The sequence below is a fragment of the Neophocaena asiaeorientalis genome, unplaced genomic scaffold, assembly GCF_003031525.2.
Source record: "Neophocaena asiaeorientalis asiaeorientalis breed wild unplaced genomic scaffold, Neophocaena_asiaeorientalis_V1.1 scaffold254, whole genome shotgun sequence".
NCBI classification, from domain to species: domain Eukaryota; kingdom Metazoa; phylum Chordata; class Mammalia; order Artiodactyla; family Phocoenidae; genus Neophocaena; species Neophocaena asiaeorientalis.
The window spans coordinates 5,498,413-5,520,729 of record NW_020174705.1 but is presented as its reverse complement, the minus strand read 5'-3'; the positions used below and the strand labels follow the sequence as shown (position 1 = coordinate 5,520,729).

Sequence of the window (22,317 nt, the reverse complement as noted above, 5' to 3'; positions counted from 1 at the left end):
AGGGGAGTAAGAAAGGGCGAGAAGAAACCTTTCCCCATAGGTTATACTTCCTCCAACTCTTCAGAGAAGCAATTTTCTCTTCATAATAATCTGCAAGTATTCTAATACAGAGGAAGCATCAGCGTGTGTGGAGAGTGTGAGTGGGCAGATAGGAGTTGAAGAATCCTGCTTCTTATAAGAAAATCGTGACTGCTGCCCGCATTGCCTGCGAACGGCAGTGGTAAACAGCTGTCACCGACCGACTTTAGTTTACTTACTTGAAGAGCAACCCTCTGCAAACTTAATCACAGCAAACCACAAAGGCAAGTTACTCCGTATCACAAACACATCTACATTCACGCCCCTTCGGATTTCCGAAGATACATTTGGATCAAAAATAGGAACCACAGTTGAGAAAGATTTTACAGTCTTAAACCAGACATTTACTACCCAGCTACCCCGCCCCAAAAGGATTACGCAATCATTTTTGACTTCTTCCATTACAAACCACATTCATTTCCATGTGACCAAAATTAAAGCCATATAAACAATGAGTAAATCATGAAATATCTAAAGATACTCGGAAAGTGACTCTTTTTTTTTTTAAACTCGGAAAGTGACTCTTTTAAGAGGTAATTTAATGAATATTTTCACTAAGACGATTTTGCCAACAAAACTTTTGGATTCAGAATTCCCTCTGGGCCCCGCTTAAGTGGAGGAGGGCCTCATCTCTTGCGTCAACAGAAATAAGTAACACCACCAGCTTCATCCTAATCTGAAAATAATGGCTAGAGGGATTGGCAGAGACTGAGGCTTCTAGGTGATCCTCCTAGGCTGATAAATGTCGTATTCAACATTTTGCACGTTTTTTAAATGCCTGACAGTTAATTCCATCACTTTGGAAGGCAAGGTACATTTCCCCCATTTGATCTCTCAAGAAGGATGACTCTTGTTTCATTCAATAAAATGGTCCAGAGCCTATTTCTTAAGTCAAAGCCTTTCTGGTTTTGTCAATTTACTCTCTCTTCCCTGGGAATCAAGAAAAGCAGAGGAGATAAGAGTACCCCAGTGCAACTAGCACAGTAGACACGTCTGCACAAACATGAAATACATCCCGCGCCCCCCCTCCCACACGCACACACATGCCCCCTCGGATCGTGAGCCTGCCAACTTTCCCAATGCACTGCCCATCTGGCCAGTCATTTCAGAAACCTCGCATTTGAAGAACCGCGCAGCTCTTGCAAAACCCCTGTTAGCCTATTGGGACTTGTACACCGTTTCTTATAAACGCTTATTCATCTCTGGAAGTAAAGTTAAACGGAGCCAATGAGCATGGGCAATGAAGTTCCCCACTAACTTCTACTCGGTCCAGAAAATCCATTCATCTCTGGACTCCTCAGTCGCTCCCAACGCCCCTCGCCCTCTCCAGGCGATCGGCGCCCCTGGGTGCGCCCCGGGCGCGCCAGAGCCCAGCCTCCCGGGTCCCCGGGGCTGGCCTTACGTACCGTGTCTCATTCACGCGTGGCAAAGGCATCCGCAGCCTTCCATCGCGGCTTCGGTGTGCCCGGCTTCCATCCGCCGCCAAGTCCCTATTCTAATCAGCAGCCCCGGAGGCGCACACGCCGCCACCCTCTCTGCGTGAACGTCGGACAGCGGCTGACGGCGGCTCCTCTGCCACAGGCAGCCCAAAATGTCAATTTGCACACTCCTCCCCCCTTTCGCCCGCCCCTGGTCCCAGTCCCTCTTCCACCCCCTCCCGCGAGTCAGTGGGCTTCAGGAAGCCTCTGCAGACGCTGCCTCCTCCCCATCCGGCTCTCGCTCTCGGTCTCCCCTTCCCTCCCTGACAGTGTTTAGGGCGTCTTCTCCCGTCTTACCTGAAGGGCATCTCCCACGACTGCAATTAGCTGCCAAGATTTCATTGTCGGCTGCAAAGTGCCTCCTGTATCCTCCCTGGGAGAACACTGGAGAAGTCCGAGGCAACAGCAAACGGCAGCCACGTGCTAGCAATGTAAATGACTCCAGTCATCTGTCGTGCGCCGCCGTGCCTGTGCTCGCCCCGGCTGCCTGGCAGCCTGACACTGCCGCCAGCAGGTGCAGAACGCGCTGGGAGAGAGAGCGAGCAGCCCGAGCGCGGAGGCAATCAACGCGGGGACGCACACAAAGGGAGGCCACCGAGGTGTCGAGGACGCTGCTGCGCCCAAGCCCAGCTGCCCGCGCGGCCTTGGCCTCCGCGCCAAAAACACTGGCCAAATTGGACGCCTAATGTTTTTGCAAAGTCTTGCAGCCCCCGGAAGGCGGTGGATGCCGCCCAGGCTGCGTGGGTCCCGCCTCCGCGCCTCCCAAAGCGCTTTGCTAAGCACCGAGCTGGCGGCGGTACCTCACTTCTCTCCCCCTCTCTCTCTCCTGCACGTGTCCCCTTCCCTTGTTCTTTCAAGCATTAAATATGTACCACATGACAGAATAGGGCACCTTGCACGGTCCTCCGCGTCCACACTTGACAACCAGTTTTAACTCAGGAGCGGTGAAATGTCTAAAGGCAGGATATAAGCACTTCCAATTACTTACACTACTCCTGCATTATTCAGAACGTCCACGGGACAGTATTTATGACTTCCAATATGCTACTTCACGTATAAATACTAGTAAAAGATGGAAGACCCCCACGACTCCCTTCCCCCAGCGCTGCTGATAAGCTTTCCTTGGCGTTTCCTCCCAGAAGCCGTTGTACTTTTTTTTTTCAGTGGTTAAAGCCTTACGATCTCAATTCTTCTTACACATTATGTAGTAAATGAGGATGCTCTGACGTTTGAGCCTGCTTCGAGGACGAAAATACATATTGTATCCTGTTGAACTTTAGAGACACCTTCTAAAATGTATCTACCTTGGATAATAGTGGAATCAAAGTAAATTTCCTATTTTTTTTCCCCCAAAGTCCTCATAGATATATGCTGTTTCTTATTAACTGAAATGAGTTACACAAGATTGTAGCTACTCCCAGTTTAGCTATTCCCAGTCTAAGCTGTAGCTTTGGTTAGAGACCAAACAATCTATTGGTTGGAGAAGTGAGTCTTGTTTCTTCTTTTTCTTCACATTCAGAACTGCAAGCTACATGCACCAAGATCGCCTTGCTTCTTCAAGCAATTGTTCATTGAATGGGAAGGATCTAAATGTGTTAGAGAATTTCATACAGATATACTACATTTGATTAACAGTGAAATAATCATTGGTTTCCTGTGTCAACTTCTTGGATAGTTTATTTTTGTTAAAGGCTTTTATATATGGGTAAGTAAATTTTAAAATGCTAATAAATCTTTCAAATATTTATTTTCACATTTATTACAGCTCCACATCTCGCGGCAATATTTCCAGGGTTTTTTTGGAACATGCCAAGCCCTTACATAACCATCACTGATCTCTGTCACACCAGTAACAAAATGAGGAGGGTTTTTTTCCCCTTCTTCTATGCATCAGGGTGTTTTTAATATTGCATTCATATAGTGTTTAACTTGCTCCTTGTGGACTTAAGTTCATGTGTGTTTTCTCTGCCTGCTTTTCTTGGGGGCAGTGGCATCGAAGGGATGCTAAGATAACATTAAGTAAAATTTTCTTTCACGGTGAGGATGTAGTGCAAAATACACTACACTCCCTGATTAACAGGTAACTTCTAATGTAACCGTATATTATCCTCTGGACATGGTTTCCAACAGCATCAGGTAAAAATGGCAAAAGGTGTCTAGACTTTTGCTTAACCAGAACCCTGTGTAGTTGTAAAGATATACCAATATAAAATATTATTATCACAGCAGAAACTAGCAGTCTCAGTGGAGTAATTCGATTCACAAATCAGTTCACAAAAGCAAGGTTATCTGAAGTTGAGGATGGTGGGGGTGATGGGTGGAAAGAGAGCAAACCCTAATTACAACACCATCGTCCCCGTGTTCCCTGGCACGTGTGGCCATTTAATCACAGAGTGTGACAGCCCTGGCAGATGCTGCCCAACCTGGTTATTGATATAAATTGCTATTCTCGTGTGTAAGTGCCCCGGTGAAGAGTCAGAACAATATCTGTACTCACCCAAAGGGACTTAAAGGTCCACACTAGCATCTGTGGTGACAAGACAAGATGGTCCAGAGCTGAGGCTGTTTGCTTGTTCCCGCTCCAAAAGGCAAACAGCAAAGGATGAAACCCCCAAACCAAGAATGAGGGACAGTCTCCCTGGGGGGAGGGTGAATTGGTATTGTCCCTCTGGAAACTGACTGGTGTCTATTAAAATGCAAAAGGTGCACTCCTCATAACCAAGCAATTCTGCTTCTAATGTCCACCCTGACAAAACGTATGCACAAATATTCATGGATATAACTGTACCACTGCTTGTGATAGGAAAAAAATGAAAAATACCCAATGGCATAAAAAATAGGATATATCCTATGATGGAATACTATGTAGCGGTGAAAAGAACTGACTAAAGCTGTGGGGGAATAATCTATAGCTAGACAGACACATACGTGTACAGATAGTGATGGCGTATCTATACATACTACATAGTACAACTATATATATTTTTTAGTAAAAATTTTGCTGAGATAAAAATATACATTTTAGATGATTCGTGCACTAGGATACCATTTATAAAGAAAATTCACAAATGAAATAATATTATAGATATTATTATCTGTAGATACGGAAATATCTATGGAGGTATAGAAGAAGAACCAGAACTGGGGCTGACCTATTACAGCCCCAGGGCCAAGTACAGCCACTGCCTGTTTTTGTACAGCCCACTAGCTAAAAATGATTTTTATATTTTAAAGTTTAGAAAAATTGAGACAAATATTTTCGGAAAGAGGAAAAGTAGGAAATTCAAATTCCAGTGTCAATGAGTGAAGTTTTATTGGAACACAGCTATGTCTGTTTATTTACACACTGATGATGATGGCTTTTGCTCTCCAACTGCAGAGCTGAGTGACTGTAACAGAGACACAATGGCCCGCAAAGCCTAAAATATTTACTATCGAGCCTCTTACAGAAAGTTTGCTGTGCTGATCCCTGGCCTAGAAGAATGGCACAAGATGCATAATAGCATTATCTCTGGGGAAAGGGACAGGAGACATGTAGATGGCCAAAGTTGAGAGAACTGTAGTTCTTCTTTTAAGAGAACATTTATATATATTGCTTTTATATTTTTATAAAAGGTAATGTGTGTGTTAACATATGTAAAAATTTTAAGATATATATATAAATGCACACATGCATATATACACACAATATAAATATGTTTTCATTGTATGTATATATATGTGTATGTGTAATACACATATGCATATACTTTTTAAAGTTTATATATGTAAAACCTCTTTAAAACCTTTAAAGCTATACACTTATATTGTTATATAAACACAAGTACATATATATACACATACACACACATACATATGGCGTGTTTTGACTGTAAGAGAATGTGTATTCCATTTTTAAAGTGTATGTGTGCACGTGTGTGTGTATATCTACACACATGTAGATACACAGGTATATAGATACACATAGTTGGAAAAAATCATTCAAAATGGCAGTTCTTGGTGGTAGAAATATAGGTGCTTATTATTTTCTTCTTTGCTTTTTCACATATTTGTCTATTTTCCAAAGAGATATAAATATAAGAAAATGGTGGACACCCCTGGCCATGTGAGTGGTGACAACTACCATTGTGCCAATATCATTTTTCTCACCCAGAAACTGCCTTTTCTCTTCAAATGTTGAAAGATAAAATATTTTTTAAAAAGACATCAAGGTTTGGCTTATACTCACCTAACATTTCTGGAAAACTCCAGTATCTAATTGATTCTTCATACGAAAAAAAATGGCTAAGCCTCAATGCACTAAAGATTTTTATAAAAATCAATCTTATCCTTGAAGTAAAATGTGACACAGATTATCCTTTCTGCTAGAATTTATGGTAATGACCTACTGAGATATGCCTCACAATACAGTAATATTACTTCTTTACCAGTTTGAAAATATTTTCCCATAGAAAGGCACAAAGCAGGTTCTATCCGGAAAAAAATAAAATTACATAGCAACCACATTGGTGCTTTGTAGGATTAGAACAGTGGGACCTAATGATTTTCTTCGTCCTGACATCCAATAATCCAACTGCATCAGGAAAGGTGAGCTTAATGAAGCATATTCAGATGGGAGAGCACACGATTTATGGTGGACTTGTTGTGGTTATATTCCTAAATGGATCCCATTAGCTCAACATTGGTTGCTGGTAAATGACCACACTTCCTAATAGATAAATCCATGAATCACCTGGGCATATTTTAGAAGGCTGCTCTATAGAATGGTTCACCTTACAACTTTAATCTAGGACTGGCTGAACGACCTTCTTTAATGAAGCTTAGCAGACTTTCTTTGAGCAAGAAACAGACCTACTGCAACTGAACATCCACTCTTTCTCCTAGAATTTGGCATGTACACATAACTTTATCCTTGAGGTGGTGTGTATTAAGCACATCACTGAATTCTTTAACAGCATTACCACAAGCAAGTATTGTTTTCAATGCTTTCTGTAATTATAAAACCAATGTACGCTTACTGTGGAAAGTTTTAAAACATTGGACAAGCACAGGAAAAAGACGTCACTCATATTTTACCACTCAAAGAGAGCCACGTGTGATATTTTGTTGCAAACCTGTCCACCTCAGACATTTTTTTTTTTGCGGTACACGGGCCTCTCACTGTCGTGGCCTCTCCCGTTGCGGAGCACAGGCTCCGGACGCGCAGGCTCAGCGGCCATGGCTCACGGGCCCAGCTGCTCCGCGGCATGTGGGATCTTCCCGGACCGGGGCACGAACCCGTGTCCCCTGCATCGGCAGGCGGACTCTCAACCACTGCGCCACCAGGGAAGCCCCACCTCAGACATTTTTCATTGCACATGCAACTAAAAAATCATAAGCACACAGTAGACATTGCATCATATAAACTGCCTTATACTAGTTTTGTGCTTTGCAAAGTAACATGAAGATTTTCTGCCATAATAAAAAAGAATGATAACATCAATTCTGGTATGCCACTGTGATGCAGGCTTTCTTTTTACTCTACGTTAAATAACACTAAACTGAACATCTTTGTCCATAACTTCATGAGCTTGTCTTCTGTTCCACATATCAGGGTAAATATCTAGAAGTTAAACTGATGAGTCAAAAAGGGGGCACCATTTTTAGCTTTTTAGATGTAAGGAACCAGGATCCCGGACTTTTATACTAATCCATATTCCCAATAGTGGTATAAAAAAGAACCCATCTCGGGCTTCCCCGGTGGCGCAGTGGTTGGGAGTCTGCCTGCCGATGCAGGGGACACAGGTTCGTGCCCCGGTCCGGGAAGATCCCACATGCCGCAGAGCGGCTGGGCCCGTGAGCCATGGCCACTGAGCCTGCGCACGTCCAGAGCCTGTGCTCCGCGGCGGGAGAGGCCGAGACAGTGAGGGGCCCACGTACCGCAAAAAAAAAAAAAAAAAAAGAAGAAGAAGAACCCATCTCACCCTAGGAACAATTTGCGGCCAACTATTTCCTCTCCCTGGATTGGTTTCCTCTTCCATCCACCTGGCCCAATTGGGCCACCACACTATTGCACACTAAATTAGCATAAAAGAGCTCAAACATCGCAAACAAAGGTGGTAATGGGGAGCAAGTCAAATCTGAGTTTATTTAACCTGAGAGGCTAGTGGCTGCTCATTTTGTCTTAATTGCCTTTTACACTAAAGTCATTGTCAAATTACCTAAACAACAGCTTCTGCACAACTGCAAACTGAAAATTCTTTAAGTGCCTCCTCAAAAGCCTTGGCTCTTGTTTGGCCCATGGACAAGAAAAGAGTCTCTTTCTTCTTCACTGGGGTCCAGCTTTGGACTATGGGATGTGATTTAAGGGTGGGCGCTCCCGAAAGCAGCCACCATGTGGGCTCTGGGATGAGTCGCTCCTTGACCTGAAGTGTTCAGAATGAAACCTGGATAATAGTCTGTTCTCCCTCCTTCCCTCCCTCCTATCGACAAAGAGAGACTGAATATACAAATGGAAAACAACCAGGCCATAGATACAAATAGAACTCGGACCCTGAATCTTCAGCATTGAGTCCAGGAAACCAACTCACACCTACAGCCAACAGCCCAGGAAGCCACGCTGCTAACTACAAATCACACCTGTAGGAAGTCAGACCACCAGCAATAACAAATCAATTCAGGAAGCCCAACAAAAACCCCTTTAACAATCGGCTCAAAACCAACCTCAGCTTGGTAAGTAATGGACACCTCTAATTTTTGTTCCCACTGCCAACTTAGGACCGACCAGAGAAAACAAAATATGCACCCCTCACCAGGCACAGAAAAGGTCCTGCTACTCCTTGGTCCACCTCCAGCTCCCCCAGGGCAAACCTCCCCCCAGTCAAGGCATCCCTGAAACCTTCTTTTTTCCCCCATATAGAGCTTTCCCACTCTCTGCCCACCTTTGAGCTTCTGCCAAAACACGAGTGGCGTGATGGTGGCTGACTCCCTTGCTATAGCAAGGTTTGTAGATTTTGCTGCTTCTTATTTGGTTGGTCATTGCTTATTTCTACAAAGATTGTTTTCAATACTATGTTAGGTAAACAAGATGGACAAAGTCCTACTCCTCATGGAGCTTACAGTCTATTGGGAAGACAGGCAACAAACAAGAGAATGAGACATTTTAGTAGCAGATTTTATGTAGGAAATAAACCTTGCAATGAAATGGGGGAGCAAATTGGGCAGATGCCGCAGACAAGATACTTGGGTTGCTAGGATTTATTATTAATTTAAAATTAGTTATTTATTATATATTATTAATGGTTCAGCTCCCTGCTTTTGTTTTATTCAAAAACTCATTGAGGACAAGCCATCTGATTTGCACTGTCGGGCTACAAAACCTACCAGCAAAGAACCTCAGAGGGGGATGTATGCTCACTAATAACCGGAACACGAAGCAGACAAGTAGGTAGAACCAGGAATAAGACGCAGGTTAAGAACTGTGGGAGCTAAGAGACAGGAGGGGAATTTTTCTTTCAGATGTTACAAGGTGTTCTGGGGCAGAAGATTAGGGGAGATAGAGATGGGGCTCAAGACATACTACTCCAAAATATGGCATCTTGGCATTTCGAATATTTTAAACAAAAGGAATCTGAGAAATGGCAGGTGCAGGAAGGATTTCCTCCCTGACCTTTCCCTCACGTCCCTTGAAGCAGGTCATGAGCTGTCAGGTGATAAGTCCTTTTCTCCCAAGATGGAGGGATGGGAGAGGACTCCAAATGAACAGGCTTTGCCAAGTTCCCCTGGTTTTCTACCCTTAGCTCATACCCTTTTGTCCTGTCATTCTTCCCCCATGACTGTCCACTCTTTTATCAAATCTTATATAAAACGCTCAGGCTTCTTCAAGTCCTCATCTCCTTAGGAAGGCCTCTGGTGTCACATAAAACTTACATTAAATAAATGTGTACGCTTTTCTCTTGTTAGTCTATCTTTTGTCAGTCCACTATACAGGGCCCCAGTCGGAGAACCTAAGACGGGTAGAAGGAAAGACTTTTCCTCCCTTACAAAGGGGAGGGGGACATACGTTATTTTCGGTATTTCTGTAGGTTACGTCAGCAGGGACACGGTAAAGATGGCAGAGGTTTGCTTGGAGGTATCCCTACATGATCACGCTGTCTTCTGTAGGATAATTTCCCCTTGAATCGCCTAAACTGGAAACTGGATAAACAGTGTGGAGAACAAAAGGGCATAAAACATTACTGATCACTCTTTGCCTCAAATCCTCTCACCTTACACAGGAAACAAGGAGATACAACAGAATTACTAATTCCACTGACTTGATTTGGTCTGGTCCCAGGATAGAATGGGGGTAGAAATCTCACATGCTTGAGGGTGTCCTTTAACTTTAGAGTTTAGGGAATGGAAAGGCTGGTCAAATCAGAGTCTTTCCTAGAAAGACTTTTGGACTTGGGAAAGGATGGAGTGGTGAGCTCCAACAGCTGGACTTGGAAGATCGGATAGAGTCTGGTAAGTACGAAAGACCATTGTCTTTCCATAGAGAGGTAAAGAAGTAGAGAGAGGTTGATCTCTAAAAAGAACTGGGAGGAAGGAGGGGGAGACAGATAAGCAGAAACAAGAGTCTGTTTGGCCCAGAGGAAGACAGAGATGGGGAGAGTGGTTGCCTTGGTCACCGAAAGCTTTCTTCCTTAGTTCTATATTCCTTCCCTTCCCCTATGTGATTCTGATGCAAGCCAACTTCCCACCAAGTCCCGATGACACTCTCCATCCCTGCTAGCATCTCTAGACACAGTTGGGATTGCACAGGACATGGCCAGCCTGCAAAGGAGTCCCCAGATCCCTTCGCTTTGCAGAAAAGCAAAATACCCCAATGCTGAGATGAATACACCTCTTCCCCGGTCCTCATGATCTTTCATGAAGCATAGCTGGTGGGCCAGCCTGTCGGAAATGCAATTTAAACACTGAGTGCTAAAATAAATATGAATTCTCTGACACTAGAGGTTTGGTTAGTTTAATTTTTTTTTTTCCTTTCCAATTGTAAGGATGAAGATGTCTTCCTATCTAAGAATGTCATCAAAAATAGAATTGATTGACATTCTTTTAACATTATGTACTCGAATGCCCACTGAATTCCATACGTGAATTCTGAAACCTTTGTCAGGCCTGGAGATACAAAGTTCAATAAGTCTACTGAAGAAGGCAGATACAAACAAATGTTATCATACAAAATAGTGTATAATTACTGGAATAAGTGACACAGAGTAAAGTGTGCTATGTCTCTGCTTGGTAGAGGAAGCTTCTTGCTCTGCCTAAGGGTGGAAGGCAGATTTCAGATAATTCATTAAGATGGTGATGCTTAGATTGGGTTTTAAAGGATACATAAGAGTTTGTTCAACACAGTCATGGGAGAAAGGCATTTTAACCAGAGGAAACAACTTATGCAAAGGAACAGAGGTGTGCCCGTGTGAGTTGATGGACAGGGTGAATGTCCAGGCTGGAAAAGCAGGAACAGGTCAGATAATGAAAGGCCTGTATATCATTCTAAGGGGTTTAGACTCCATTCCTCCACAGGAAAGTGGAACTGTCAGTGTCAGAAAAGCCACTCCATTTGGAGTGTGGGAATGGACCACTGGAAGCAGGGAGGTCCATTAAAGACTCTTTTGTTATATTTCAGGCCAAAAGATGATGAGGGTTTGCACAAATGAAGACATGGCAGTGAGGGTATAATGGAAAGGAAGGATTTGGTAAATACTTTATAAATAGAATTGACAGGACTGGTTGAATGACCGGAAGATATATATGGGTAGGGATGACTTAAAAAAAACTGAAAGAAGCCAAAAAGTCAAGATCAACTCACGGATCTGTTATAAGTTATTGATTGAATGGTGCCACCAATGACCAAGTTCAGAAGCATCAGAAAAAGATTTGGGAAAGATAAGAGGCTCATTTTGGCCACATTGAGTTAGGTGTGGCTATGGAACCTCCAAATGAAACTATCCAAGAGGCAAGTGGACAGATAGGTCTGGGACTCCAGAGAAGCTGAGGACCACCTGGAATTCATGAGCACAGAGAGATGTTGCCATAGACATAGACTATCTTGGAGAAGCAGATAGACCCTGATATTTGATGCTTTTAATGTCCAAGGTAACACATTAGGATACAGTCGCTAATCAAACCCTAAAATACATTTGAATAAAGGTACAGAAGACAGGACTGTGCCATACTTCTGCTTTCCTGTAACAACACAGTCATAAACTTAATATCCTTGAGTAGTTTATAACTAGTAAGATGAACTGAGGTGATTAAATCCAAGCACTAACAAACTGTTACTCTAACCATCTGGATCAAACGTTACCTTTTTAACATACTCCTTCTTCTACCCAGGAAACACACAATGGGATACGTTCTCTAAAGCAAACAGCCAGCCCTACCTGGATGCAGGAATTTCAGCTATAGATGATGTCTAAATCAGGTTTTTATATAGGGATATTTAAAGTGAATGACAATAGAATAATAAAGTATTCACTAAACAAATGTCTGTTGGCCAAGCACAAAGTAAATGCTTAATGAGTGTTTGCTAATGACAGGGCTTACTGTGGGTCACGTCTGAGTAAGAAACAGAGCTTTCTTTGGGTTACTCTGCTGTATAGAATTTCACTGGACACCATCAACACTTTATCACTAGTAAGATGGAAGTCATTCACCTGCCAGCAGCTGAGTCCACATGAGACACACTCCAGGATTGTGAGGTTCCCATCTGCTACTCTAGATCTTGATGGGCAGTGGAGGGTTCCCTACTCCCACTCAGGGAGCCTGTGGGATAAGATGGCATTCCAGGATGCAGGCGTGATTCTTTCCACGGGAAGCTCAAAACTCCAATTCTAAGGAGTCACACTCTAATCTCACTCACGGGTTATGCATTCAACGGAACCATGGGAAGGTAAGGAAACAAAAGAAAGGAAAACCAGGGCTTCCCTGGTGGCGCAGTGGTTGAGAGTCCGCCTGCCGATGCAGGTTACCCAAAAAAAAAAAAAAAAAAAAGGAAAACCGATGTGAAGACTGCCAGCATTCCACGGGCATCCCAAGCAAGCATGCATCTGCTGGTGAGGGAGCGTGAAATAGGAGATGTGAATCTGCCTTTTCCTCCTGGTCCCCAGCACTCTCCCCTCAGAGCAGGTGCAGCCCATCTCACCCAGCACCAGTCTCGTTTTTAAAGCTACATCTTTTCCGCAGAGCATGGCCTCTAAAACCAACCAGTGCCTCATCTGTCGCTTAATCAAAGAAGGAAATCCCTTTCAGAGCTGGAGAAAAACTTGGCTGTGTTGATCTCTTTAAGAGGCAATAACATATACACACTACTATATATAACACAGATAACTAATAAGGACCTGCTGTATAGCACAGGGAACTCTACTCAATGTAATGGTCTATATGGGAAAAGAATCTAAAAAAGAGTGGGTATATGTACATGTATAACAGATTCATCCTGCTGTACACCTGAAACTAACACAACATTGTAAATCAACTATACTCCAATAAAAAAAAAAAAAAAAGAGGCAATGGGTTAGGCTTCAATTTGAGACCTTTGAAGGGACTGCCCTCAGGGATATTTGACTCTACATCCTGGTCGTAACTTCAGAACTTCACCAGCAGCACACGAGAGGCAAGGGTTTTATTGCTTATTAGGACTTGCTGCTTTAGCCACAGATCTTTGGGTATTACTTTGTTTATTTTCCTCTCTACTTTTCTATATTTTACTCCAGAATGTTCTTTTCTCTTTTCCTGCCCCTCTACTTTCCTTTCTATCAGAGTCTCCAATATCTTCTTAACAAAACTCTGCCCCTGACCTTGACACAGTTGATGTCCGAGTTTAGGTCCTGATGCATGCACTGCATGCTCTTTCCATCTGGAGTTCTTGTTGTTCCCAAGGGTGGAAAAAAAAAATAATAATACCCTAGACCAGTTCCAAATCCCGGGACTTCTGTCCACGAGAAAAGTTAGAGGGAGAGGAGGAGACGACTGGCAAGAAAAGAAAAATTACTCCCGTTTAAAAAGTCTTTGCTGAACATTTTAATGTTTTAACAGACACGCAAATAAAACTATTTTGTCTTTGTAAATGCAAACCCCCCCAAGAAAGTCATTTAAGGGCTACTGAACAGATGAGAATTTTTGTGGCAAAATAATTTTCTGTTCGAACTGTTGATAAAACAGAAGGTAGTGTACCAATCACCGTTGGAGTGACAATGATGTGTCACTCATGATTTCTAGAACTTGATGCTGTTTTACATGTCCCACTGCAGATGGTCATGTCCTAAACTATAACTGTGCTCTTTACGAAATCATTTCAGGGGTTGTAAACAAATATTAATTCGCACACAAAGGCAGTGTGGTCCAGCGGTGGGACACAAGTTTAAAGTTGTACCATGAGTTGCAATTCTGAACATTGCAATTCTGCCAGTGTATCTGGGTGACTTACTATACGCCCTTATCTGCTGAAAAATTAGAAACCTAAACTATAGGCCCTTCATAACTAAGATACAGAAGCCAAATAGCCTTCCAATGTTCCCAACTATCCCTACCCGACCTCCACCGTAGTGTGAGAGGGTTGGCTATCTACTTTAGGCAATAAAGAGATACTTCAAAGAAGTATCCCTTTGCAGAGAAGGGCATTAGATGAAGGTGGTCAAATGATACAAACTTCCAGTTATAAGGTAAATAAGTACTAGGGATATAATGTATATCATGATGACCACAGCTAACACAGCTGTATGGTACATAGGAAAGTTGTTAAGAGGGTACATCCTAAGAGTTCTCAAAACAAGAATTACTTTTTTTTCCTTTTTTTCTTTCTTTTTACTGTATCCAGGAGGGAAGATGGATGTTATCTAACCTATTTCACCAATATATGTGAATCAAACCATCAGGCTATATGCCTTCAACTTACCCAGTGATGTATGTCAGTTATTTCTCAATAAACTGGAGAAAAATACCTTAGAAAGATAATCAAAAGGATGAAACTCAGACTGGAGCCTCTTTGGTGCACATTAGGCATTCTTCAGCCCTTGATTTCCCATCCCTGAGAGATTCCTCTCACGGAACCGGAACAGGACCGAGGAGAGATAATATACCCAGCCATCTCACAACCAGCAACCATCAGCTTGAATTCACACACGACTAAGTTTGAATTCTGGCTCTGGGAAGTTCTAAGAAATTTGGCGAGTTTATTTAAATCCTCCTGAACACCTGTTTCCCCACCTCTAAAATGGGTTTAATACCAACCCATTCAGATGGTTACTGAGAGGATTATAAAGTTAAATAACATCTGTTAAAGTGCCTAGAGAGTAACTGAGATATAGTAGGCATTTCTAAATGTTTGAAAAATAAGCCAATGATGTTATTATGCTCTCAAGAAGATTATAACCACTGATGGTTTTGAATTTTTTAATCCTTTTTTGGCTGAGCTAAGGATTTCCTAGAAAGTTTAAAGGACACACACACACACACACACACACATATACTCTTGCACCCACAAATATATATATTTCAAGTCTTATTGATATAACAAGGACTCAATTCTAACTTCAGTCTAAATCTGGAATCAGCAAACTTTTGTCCATAAAGGCCCAGATAGTAAATATTTTCTGCTTTGTGGGCCGTAAGGTTTCTGTTGCAACTACTCAGCTCTATCCTTTTAGCACAAAAGTAACCACAGACAATATGGAAATAACTGAGCATGGCTGTATTCCAATACTGTCATTTAAGGACATATATATATATATATATATATATATCCAGAGTGAGAAGGCTCTGGTCTGAACGTACATTAAAAGTACAGGTGAGGAGGCTGCCCTTTTACTTTCTATGGAAATTTTAGAAATTGCGTCCTAGGAACCCAAGGGCTGAGTCCAACTGCCCAACTCTTTCAGTACAGAAGTGAAAATGATAGGTATCCAGGAAAGGGCGAAATTGAATCCACTGTGTTATCCTGACTCTTATCGGCTCACCTATACAGTCAAAATAAAGAATACTGCCCTTATGTGCAGAAGGTACAGGGAGAGAACCCTTCAGCTCCCTATCAAGTAAAACAAATAAGTAAACAACAACAAAACTCACTGCACTACTTCTTATTTTTCCAAATAACCTACTCAGCCTCATTCTGCAAACATATAAAATATCAGACAACCTCTTTGCTTGGGTACAAACCTACTCAAAAAAAACAGGAGGATAGGGATTAAGAGTAGTCATTGGGGAGGGGGAAGGGTAAGCGGTGACAAAACGAGAGAGAGGCATGGACATATATCCTCTACCAAATGTAAAATAGATAGCTAGTGGGAAGTATCCGCATAGCACAGGGAGATCAGCTCGGTGCTTTGTGACGGCCTGGAGGGGTGGGATAGGGAGGGTGGGAGGGAGGGAGACGCAAGAGGGAAGAGATATGGGAACATATGTATATGTATATGTATAACTGATTCACTTTGTTATAAAGCAGAAACTAGCACACCATCGTAAAGCAATTATACTCCAATAAAGATGTAAAAAAAAAAAAAGAGTAGTCATAAAAGGTAATTCCATAAGAGCAGCACTTGTACATGTGACCAGGGCTTTAGGGTTTATAGGACATTTTACATACACTCTCTAGTATTTACTCTTCATGACAATCAGACTACACATGAGAGACTGTGATTATGACACCCATTTTACAAAATAACATATGGACTCACGAGGTATGCAACTTGCCTGGAGGTAACACAGCTAATAAATGATGGCTTCAGAACTGACCCCAGAATCTTTCTCTTGGAGGCTTTCTCCTTCTGCCATATAGTTCTGCCTCTTTTTAATGCAATGCCATCCAGTCAACGTGGCTTAAACAAACATTGCAGGAAGGAGAAAAGGTGAAATATATCCAGCGTAGTGATTAATGCTGTTGCTGAGTAATTAATGTTTTGAATATGATCCGTAATCCATATGGAAGGTGTAATCAAAACACAAGAGAGGTGACCTACCCACTCTAGGGTGAACCTTTGCAAAGTACTAACTATGGCAGTGATTTTAGGGCCAGATCTTCATTGAGGAGCTGTTTTCTTTACACCAGAAAAATTGGGGGGCGGGGGAGTTGTTAAAGTGGATAATTGACCTTCTTTAAATGTCAGGCCAATGCGCGGCTAGACAGCAATTTTATAATCAGTCCACTACTAATACATATGCAATTTGGATATGAATTTGACATTATAAATGTTTTTGTGCACTGATGTGGCTACTTTCAAAAGATGAACCAACTGAAATATTTATTCTATAGAATTAATTTATAAGAGGCACTGCTGTGATGGATAAACTGATATATATATATGTGAGTAACCTTCACCCCAGTGGTTAGAATTTGATCAATTCTAACTCTCATCCAAGGGCTTTAATTGCTGCACCTAAATATTGGTGTCCAGAGAAATACAATTAAACTAACAAGAAACACAATTAAATGAGATACCATTTTTACATCTTAAATTGGCAAAGATTAACAAAATCACTGGTAGCCAAATTTGGCATGAGTCTGAGGTAACAAAATCCTCATGTACTGACGATGGGAATGTAAACTGGTATTTTTTCCTTAAAATCCTTCTTTCAGAGATGATGAACTCTCAGTCTGGGTTGTTCCTGTAGAGTTGACTTTACCCCCAGTTCAAGGTGGGAATGCAAGCAAGCCTAGCAATTGAGGAAGTCACATCCCCCTGACACGTGGGATGGTTCTGGTGATGGGCATGTGACCCAGTGTTTTACACTGAGACTGTTCGGAGCATAAGATGAAACCTGGGGCAATTAGTAAGCATCTTCCCGCTTTGTAATGGAGGAGCCCACCTAAACATGGCGGCAATTGAGCCTGGTGATAGAGTGAGACCTGGTCCTGGTGATATCGTCTGAGCTTCTTGATCCAGCAAACTTCGAGTAATTTCTAGAGTTTTCAGTTCTGAAAGTTAATATTCTTCCTTTTTGCTTAAATCAGCTTGGGTAGGGTTTCTGCCACTTACACCCGATAGAAAACTAACTAGTACAACAGTTCAAAAAGCTTCTGACCCCAAATGTTACCTGACCAACACTTAAAGTAGTGAATTCTTGTCATTTCTATGCCATTTCACAGCACCATATTGAGGCTGGAATGGCATTAATGAGCAAAACTCTAATACACAACAGGAAATAGTAGAATGGAACAAATAAAAAGTGCAGAAATGGGGTGAGTGGTGTGTACATATATATGTATATACATATATATATATACACACACACATACACACATATGTACACACATATATGCACACACGATAGTGGAAAGGGTGGAATAATAAATAAATGGTGTTGGGTCAGTTGAATAATATTTAGAAGAAAAATAACGCATGCCAGAATTCGCACTTAATTTTGAAAAAGTGAATTACAGGTAAGTTTAAAAAATCTAAAGATAAAGCATAAAATATAAATTATTATAAGAAAATATAAGTGGCTCTTTTTATAAAAGTTAGATAGGGGAGGGATAGCTCCTATGTCAAGAATAAAATTGATCACTCAAAGATTACTTTTTTATATGGCAAAAGATCCTGTAGATCAAGTCAAAAAGGCAAATAACAGCATGTGTTTATAACAAGTGTACCTGACTAAGGAGAACAGCCACAGCATACCAAGAATTCCTACAATTTAGTAAGAAAAAAGGTAAACCGATTGAAAATGGAAAGACTGCAGAAGTGATTCACACAGGAGGAAAGATACCTCGTATCACTAGTAGTCAGGAAAATGCAAATTAAAGCAATAAAATAACCATATGCCACACTAACTCTCAACAATTTTTAGAAGCTTACTAATATCCAATGTTGCCCAGGTGGCTTACAATGTTGGGAAGACTGAAAATTGTTCCAATGTTTTGGGGTTAAAAACTCGATAATATTTGTTGAATTTAAAAATCTGCACAATTTTCACTAATAATTTTATTTCTGGGAATTTATCCAACAGAAAGAAAAAGTACCAGAACTAAAGAAATATATATAAATGTTTATCACAGCAATGCTTATTTTACCAGGAGACAAAACAAACAAATCCAAAGTAGAAATAATCTAAATGCTATCAATGGGGGAACGGCTGAACAAATTATGATGTGCCCATATTATGAAATATTACGCACTTATTACAAAGGATCAGGTAAATTTTTAATACTGACACGTGAGGAGGATAATCATGCCATGTGAGAAAGTCAACTTACTCGATAAAATGTAGAGTACGAGTCCATCTTTAAAACACATATGCATGAACATGTATATCTGTATTAACAAAGGAGAGAAAACCACAGAGCACAAGCCAACATGTACATGGGAATTCCACTGCTCCCAGGGTGATACTGGAGAACTGAAGGGGTAGACAGAGAGGGGCCATCTAGTAATTTTACTTTAGATAATTCTGTGTCGTGTTAATAGTTTCAAAAGCCATGCACTACTTTTTTCCTTCAAATGACTAAAATAAATAATTTTTTAGAGGATAAAATTGTCTTTGGAACTTTTAATTAAAACTGTTTTTAAAAAGGAAATAGAGAGGAAAGGTAGTCAGTCTTAGAACCCTTCTGCCCAATTTTCATTTGTTCTCTGCCTCTAGGAAAATGCATCGTGTATAACATTAAATATACAAGTCTCTTGGCATTAATCCACGCAGAGCTTGCCCCACTGAAAGTTAATACGGGCTGTTTCCATAATTAAATGCACCGAACAACTAAAATACCCATATAATTACCTCAAAGCTGATATAATTGCATGCAGCCTTTTATTAGAGGATATTATTGTCCCTACATAAACACAAAGATAGCGTCAACAGAACAGTCCTCCCAGCTCTTTGATTCACCTAAAATTATCTGATTAATCTGCAGATTGCCACTAGGAAAAAATAATCTTCTATTAAATATCTTTGTCAAAAAGAATCAAGTTATTAAATTCCTATGTGGAGACATTCCATAGTTTGAGAAAAGGAAAAAAAGAAAAAGAAAAGAATTGAAATTACAAAAAAATACCTTTCTGTGTTATCTAGCTAGGCAAGTATTATAGGTGGATTATATGTGGAAATGTTGTTTTAATTTTACTTTTAGACTTTATTTTTAGAGCATTTTTGGGTTTATAGCAAAATTGAGAGCAAGGTACAGAGATTTCCCTTTTACCCCTTGGCCCCCCACATGCTTGGCCTTCCCCATTAACAACAGCCCACACCAGAGTGGTATGTTTGTAATCAGTTATGAACCCAGACAAATAATTATCACCCGAAGTCTAAAATTTACATGAGGGTTCACTCTTGGTGCACATTCTATAAGTCTGGACAAATATATGTATAATGATATGTATCCGTCACTACAGGATCATACATAGAGTAGTTTCACTGCCCTAAAAATCCTCTGTTTTCCTATTAATCCCCCCCTTCCCCACTAATCCCTGGCAATCACTGACTTTTTTATTGTCTCCAAAGTTTTGCCTTTTCCAGAACGCCATGTGGTTGGAATCATACTGTACGTAGCCTTTTCACACTGACTTCTTTCACTTAGTAATATGTACTTTCAGTCCCTCGTCCATCTTTTCATGACTTGAGAGCACATTTTATTTCAATGCTGAATAATATTCCATTGTCTGGATGTACCACTGTTTATTGATCCATTCACATACTGAAGGACATCTCGTTTGCTCCCAAGTTTTGGCAATTACTAAAGCTAATTCTAAATATGGAGCTGTTCTAAATACCCATGTGCCAGTTTTTGTGTAGATGTAATTTTACAACTCCTTTCAGTAAACACCAAGGAGCATGACTGCTAGATCGTATGGTAAGAGTATGTTTTGGTTTGTAAGAAACCACCAAACTATCTGCCAAAGTAGCTGTACCATTTTGCATTCCCACCAGCAACGTATGAGACTTTCCTGTTGCTCCACATCCTCGCCAGCATTTGGTGCTGTCAGTGTTCTGGATTTTCACCATTCTAATAGGTGTGTGGTGGTATTTCACTGTTGTTTTAATTTCCATTTCCAAGTGTTGCTTATTTTTCCAAAAACAAAACACCAAATCTCGAATAAAAACAGCCTGAAAAGCCATTGATGGGAACACAGCTAAATTACGGTAACAGATATTATGGACTAAATTGTGACACCCCCCCATTCATATGTTGAGGTCCTAACCCATACTACCTCAGAATATGACTGTATTTGGGGATAGAGTGTTCAAGTTAAAAAAGGTCATATGTATGGGCCCTAATCCAATATGACTGTGTCCTTATAAGAAGAGAGGACGTTAGCACATGGACACCGACAGAGGGATGACCATGTGAGGACCCATGGAGAAGACAGCCATCTACAAGTCAACAAGAGACCAACCCTGCTGACATCTTGATTTCAGACTGTCAGCCTCCAGAACCATGAGAAAATAAATTTCTATTCTTTAAGCCACTCAATCTGTGGTACCTTGCTACGGGAACCCCCAGCAAACTAACACAACCTACATTATAAAATACTCTGCAGCCACTGACAAGAAAGAGCAAGATTTTAAAGTATTGACCTTAAAGGTATTCACAACACTGTTTGGTTATATGGATGTACTGTAAGTCTTCAAAGATATAAGAAGTACAGTAAAGGGAAGTACAGTAAAGTGAAATCCTTTGGACAAGACTTGGAGGTCAGTAGTTTATCAGTTACAAAATAATTTTCTTTCTTAGGTGTCCATGCTTGATTCTCCTGACCAGTGGAGTTCGCCATGATGAACATGCAAGAATAATGGCTAATGTATTTGACACTCGGTACAACCCTGTTGTCATGCCAAGCCCTTTTCATGCATTTTCTCACTTAATCCTTCTAATAAGTCAGTGAGTCTGGAACTATGACCATTCCCATTTTAATGATGGAGACACCGAGCCCCAGAGGCATTACATATCTATTGGGTTGGCCAAAAAGTGCCTTAGGTTTCTAAGTAAAAATAAAAAACACATTTTTCATTTTCACCAAGAACTCTACTGAGCAACATAGTCACCCTTTTGTTCCGCTACCTTCTGCCATTTTTCAGGCAACTTTGTAAGTCCATCTTTCCAAAACTTTGTATCTTTTTGAGCAAAGAGCTGTTCCAGGTGCCTTTTACAGTCTTCTAGGGAATTGAAATTTTTTCCATTAAGAGAATTTTGTAAAGACTGAAATCAAAGGAAATCCAAAGGTGCAATGTCTGGTGAATACGGCAGATGAATCAGAACTTCCTAGCCAGGCTGTAAGAGTTTTTGCCTGGTCATCAAAGAAACATGAGGTCTTGAGGTATCCTGATGGAAGATTCTGCGTTTTCTGTTGACTAATTCCGGACGCTTTTTGTCGAGTGATGCTCTCAGTTGGTCCAACTGGGAGCAACACTTGTTGGAATTAATCGTTTGGTTTTCCAGAAGGAGCTCATAGGAGAGGACTCCCTTCCAACCCCACATACACACAACATCACCTTCTTTGGATGAAGACCAGCCTTTGGTGTGGTTGGTGGTGGTTCATTTCGCTTGCCCCACGATCTCTTCCGTTCCACATTATTGTACAGTAGCCACTTTTCATAGCCCATCACGATTTGTTTTAAAAATGGAATGTTTTCACTACATCTCAGTAGAGAATCGCATACAGAAATACAGTCAAGAAGGTTTTTATTCTCTTAACTTATGTGGAACCCAAACATCAAAGCGATTAACGCAACCAAGCTGGTGCAAATGATTTTCAACACTTGATTTGGGTATTTTGAGTAGGTCGGCTACCTCCCACGTAGTGTAATGTTG

The 22,317-nt window shown here is 41.1% G+C and overlaps 1 protein-coding gene across 1 annotated transcript in view; it reads right to left on the bottom strand.

Moving 5' to 3' along the window:
• The window catches only part of LOC112409399 (RNA binding protein fox-1 homolog 1), a 1,082,427-nt gene extending 1,080,420 nt beyond the window's left edge, over positions 1–2,007 (bottom strand). Inside the window, exon 1 of the mRNA XM_024759497.1 lies at positions 1,854–2,007. Coding sequence (XP_024615265.1) covers positions 1,854–1,898 — 45 coding nt within the window. The 5' untranslated portion in view covers positions 1,899–2,007. The remainder of the gene's footprint in view (positions 1–1,853) is intronic.
• Between the last annotated feature and the right edge of the window lie 20,310 nt (positions 2,008–22,317).